This window comes from Pollachius pollachius (genome assembly GCF_949987615.1).
Source record: "Pollachius pollachius genome assembly, chromosome: 8".
Taxonomy (NCBI): Eukaryota; Metazoa; Chordata; class Actinopteri; order Gadiformes; family Gadidae; genus Pollachius; species Pollachius pollachius.
The window spans coordinates 2017233-2021541 of NC_136941.1; the positions used below are offsets into that span (position 1 = coordinate 2017233).

The 4309-nt window shown below is 49.8% G+C and overlaps 1 protein-coding gene across 1 annotated transcript in view; it reads left to right on the forward strand.

The window, feature by feature from the left end:
* The first annotated feature begins 762 nt into the window (after positions 1–762).
* Positions 763–4309, forward strand: part of LOC307079206 (agrin-like) — a 29194-nt gene continuing 25647 nt past the window's right edge. The window contains exons 1-3 of the mRNA XM_079741357.1: positions 763–840; positions 1270–1434; positions 2628–2739. Coding sequence (XP_079597483.1) covers positions 773–840; positions 1270–1434; positions 2628–2739 — 345 coding nt within the window. The 5' untranslated portion in view covers positions 763–772. The remainder of the gene's footprint in view (positions 841–1269; positions 1435–2627; positions 2740–4309) is intronic.

Sequence of the window (4309 nt, forward strand, 5' to 3'; positions counted from 1 at the left end):
ATCCGCCGGGAGGGGGCTCGCAGCAGCGCTGTAACTACCCCGCATCGCAACACACACGGACCCCCTCCCGGTCCGCCGGCCCCCCGTCGCTGGCGTCCACCCAGGGGTTATGAATATGTAGCGCTCCTCTGAACACGTTGTTCCGGCCGTCGGAGAGGGCTCTGGCGCCTGAGGGGTATGACTAAAGCGGGGGGGGGGGAATGGATCGGCCGCTGCAGGCCGATGGCTGACAGCCCCTTCAGCCGCCCCCCTGCTGGCGCCCGGCCTTCATCCCCCTCCCCCGCCGAGGAAGGACGGAAATTGGAGGATAGACGTGGATTTCTCTGGGTTTCATTGTTGTTTTCCCTCTCTCTCTCTCTCTCTCTCTCTCCCTCTCTCTCTCTCCCTCCCTCTCTCCCTCTCTCCCTCTCTCTTTCTCTCTCTCTCTCTCTCTCTCTCTCTCTCTCTCCCTCCCTCTCTCCCTCTCTCTTTCTCTCTCTTTCTCTCCCTCCCTCTCTCTCTCTCTCCCTCTCTCTCTCTCCCTCCCTCTCTCTCTCTCTCTCTCTCCCTCTCTCCCTCTCTCTCTATCTCTCTCTCTCCCTCTCTCTCTCTCCCTCTCTCCCTCTCTCTTTCTCTCTCTCTCTCTCTCTCTCTCTCTCTCCTCTCTCTCTCTCTCTCTCTCTCCCTCCCTCTCTCCCTCTGTCTTTCTCTCTCTCTCTCTCCCTCTCTCTCTCTCTCTCTCTCTCTCTCTCTCTCTCTCCCCTTGCAGTGGTGGAGGAAGAATGGGGCTTACATGCCGCTGTTCGGGGGAGACGCTTACCTGGAGCTGAAGGGTTTGCATGTGTACGGACACGACCTGCAGTAAGTCTGCCCGGCTACGTGCGGGCGATAGGGGGGTCGCAGGGCGGAGATCTCCTGCTGTGTGTTGGCAGAGAGGGACTAGCTGCCTAGCGCTCTGAAACTCGCTGTTTAACAGGTCTTTAAGAAGATCTAATTGTAAGAATTGTTCTTTGATATAATTGAACAAATTAGTATCAAAGCATACCAAACCAAGTATAAACACAAACGCTTACTTAAATGGTTGAATATGAATGCGAAGCACATTAGCTGCTTATCCGACGGATCCAGCTGTAGAGGATAATCAAAGACTACCTTCTACAGAGGACAAAAGCTGGGCTATTAACGCATCGCATCTGATTCTTATTTACTTTAATTTATTATTTTTTTTATTAACTTTGGAACCGCACTGGACTGCTTTCATCAACCATCCGACATCCTGCTATTTTCTAGCCAAAAGATTAGCATGAGCTTGGTGCTGATGGCGAACGACTCCAACGGCCTGATCTTCTACAACGGACAGAAGACGGACGGAAAGGGCGACTTCATCTCCCTGTCGCTCAGCGACGGCTACCTGGAATTCCGCTACGACCTCGGAAAGGGGCCCGCCGTTATCAGGTTAGTAACCAGCGCTACTACCGCGTCGCTACGAGCGCGTCGCTACTAGCCCGTCGCTACTAGCCCGTCGCTACTAGCCCGTCGCTACTGTAAACACTACTGGATTTTCAGTTGAGTCTGAGCTGGCTGGAGGTACATTGGTGCTAGCACTAATGCTAACCCATTTACATTAACATTAAGGGCATTTAGCAGACGCTTTTATCCAAAGTGACTTACAATAAGGACATTTGTCAGAAGAAAGAGAAAACAACAATATATCGCTGTCAGTACAGTAAGGATGTTCATAGAATGAAGTGCAAAGCACTAACAATTGCTAGGTTAACCCATTCCCGTACACAACAAAGATAGCTAGGATAACATGCTACACGATGCTAGGTACTACAAGTGCCAGGACGTACAACATACAATAAGTAGGATGGGTGGGATGGGTTGGCTATGCAGAATCTAGGTCATCTGGGCAAGTCTAGTCAAGCCCTGATCAAAGATGCAAAAAGCCACATTCCCAGTAAATGTTTAAAGAGCCATTTTCCTCAGTGATATTTTTGTTTAATGTTTCAAACACTAACGCTAAAACTCTAAAGTTAACCAATATCATAGATGCAAGAAGCCTCAATCCCATTAAACATTAAAGAAATATATTTCTTGAGAGTCGGCTGGGGTTATGACATTGCTAAGGCTAATGCTGAAACTTTCAAACTTGCCTTCAGCAAGGCACAAGAAAAACTACAATCCCCTTAAAAGTCAAAGAAAACGTAGCAATGCTAACACTCTGGAGCTATTGCAGTACAGAAATGCAAAATAGCTACAATCCCATTAAAAGTGAAATAAACTTTAAACTTCTATGGTTGGCTGAAGCAACAACATGGCAAACGCTACTTTGAAACTAACCCAGAGCAAAATAGGCGGAAATCAACTATTCCATTTAAAGTTGGCGGAAAAAAACATTGTGTGGAACTGGCAAACACCCAGTCTGTTGTTGTTTAGCAACAGAGAATGACTAAAATAGATCCTAATTTAAATGTGTTTTTTGTTTCCCTCATAGCGAACCATAGCGTTTGTTTGCGTGCCACTTGAACAGATGGCACGGCCATTTTAATCCTATAGGTCTGTTCCGGAATGCGGCTACCAAAATGGCACCTTAAACAAACTGCCAAAGTGTGTTCATACATGTGCCCCCCCCCCCCCGACTCCAGGAGCAAAGACCGGTTGACGCTGAACGTCTGGAACAACGTCAGCCTGGAGCGCTCCAACCGGAAAGGGGAGATCATGGTCAACGGCCGAGACCCGGTCCTCGGCGAGTCTCCGGTACGGGCGTAGCGACCGCTAGCGCTGGGCTAACAGCTAGCATGGCATGCTAATGTGGGATCCATGTGTTTTACTTTTAGTACGGCTTGGGTTTTCTGTGTGGTTTGATCTTTTATTCAGTTTGGATGTCAGTCCGGCTTGGTTTTGTTGGAGTTGCTTTTCGTCGTGTTGTGTTTGTGGTGGTTTTGCTAGATGCTGGAGTTGCTCCCATATGTCCGTGTGCTCTGAGTTCCCCTGAGGTGTGTGTTTGGGATTAGACGGGGTGAAGCGAGGTGATCCCACACCGACCCAGCAAACCTTCTGGGTTCGGTGGGAGACGGCCTCGCCGATGTTCGGGGCACGGGAGGTGAGGGGGGGGGGAGTCCGGGGAACACGGAGGATTTGGCAGTTTGCCGAGATGTTGAGGTTTTCGTGATGTTGGCGGTAATTCCACCATCTTGTCTGCCAGCGCTGGCACGCCGGAGTTAAACATAGTCCTTATATAAACTGTAATTATTATTCATATATGTTTATATGAATAATACATATTAGAATATCTACATATTATATATGTATATACAGTGTAGGCTGCTTTAAGGCTGCTAGCCACCAGGCGTCTAAGCCTCCGATAATGAGACTGACTCAGTCTGGGGGGGGCTGTCTTGAATCAGTGCTGGGAACGTTCGTTAGAGTAGGAACGAAGGCTCCGTTCGTTAGAGAGGTGTCCATTAATCCAGCGGCGGCCGTAGAACCGAACCCCGCAGATCCCGATCACGTTCTCGTGAGTGGACGTGATCCCGCGGGATTTCAGAGAAGCGTGGCGAGAAGCGGACAGACAGAGCGCTACAGCCTGCATGCTCCCGCTCGCCCAGTGGGCCGAAAGGGCGGTCTGCCGAAGTTGGCCCCGGCTTTAAAAGTCGCAGAGAGCTGGGTGTGTTTCCTAAGTCTGTGTGTTTGTGTGGTCAGGTCTGTGAGTGTGTGCGTGTGTCCCTGCACGTGTGTGTGTCTGTGGTTGTGTGTGTGTAGGGGGCCAATAGAGCAGCTTCATGTTTCCAGATGAAGTACATGTAATAGGTTGATGAGCCTGTAAGTCATCCAATTATATTAAGTGGTGTAATTTGTGATTATGATCACGCACTCTGTCAACTCCATCAGTCACTCAGAAGACGCCCCGCTCCCTCCCTCCCGTTCTCTCGTTCTCTCTCTCTCTCTCTCTCTCTCTCTCCCTCTCTCTCTCTATCCCTTACTTCTTCTTCTTACTCTATACACTCTTTCTGTCTCTCTCTTTTTCTATGTCCAGTTACCTCTCTCTTTTCTCCTCTGAAGCCCCCCTCCCTTTCTCTCTCCTATGCATCTCTTTTCTTTATTTCTCTCCCTCCCCTCGTTCCTTCTCCTCCCCCTCTTCGTCCTCTCGCTCGCCCCTGTGGTCGGCATGGTAATAGTGTTTCACTCCGATGGAGGCAGAACATCGCATAAAACCGAAGCGATGAGGGGGAGGGAGGGAGGGAGGGAGGGAGGGAGAGGAGAGAGGGGAAGGAGATGAAGGGGGAAGAAAGAGAATAAGGAAGGAGGAGGGGATAGAATGAAGGAG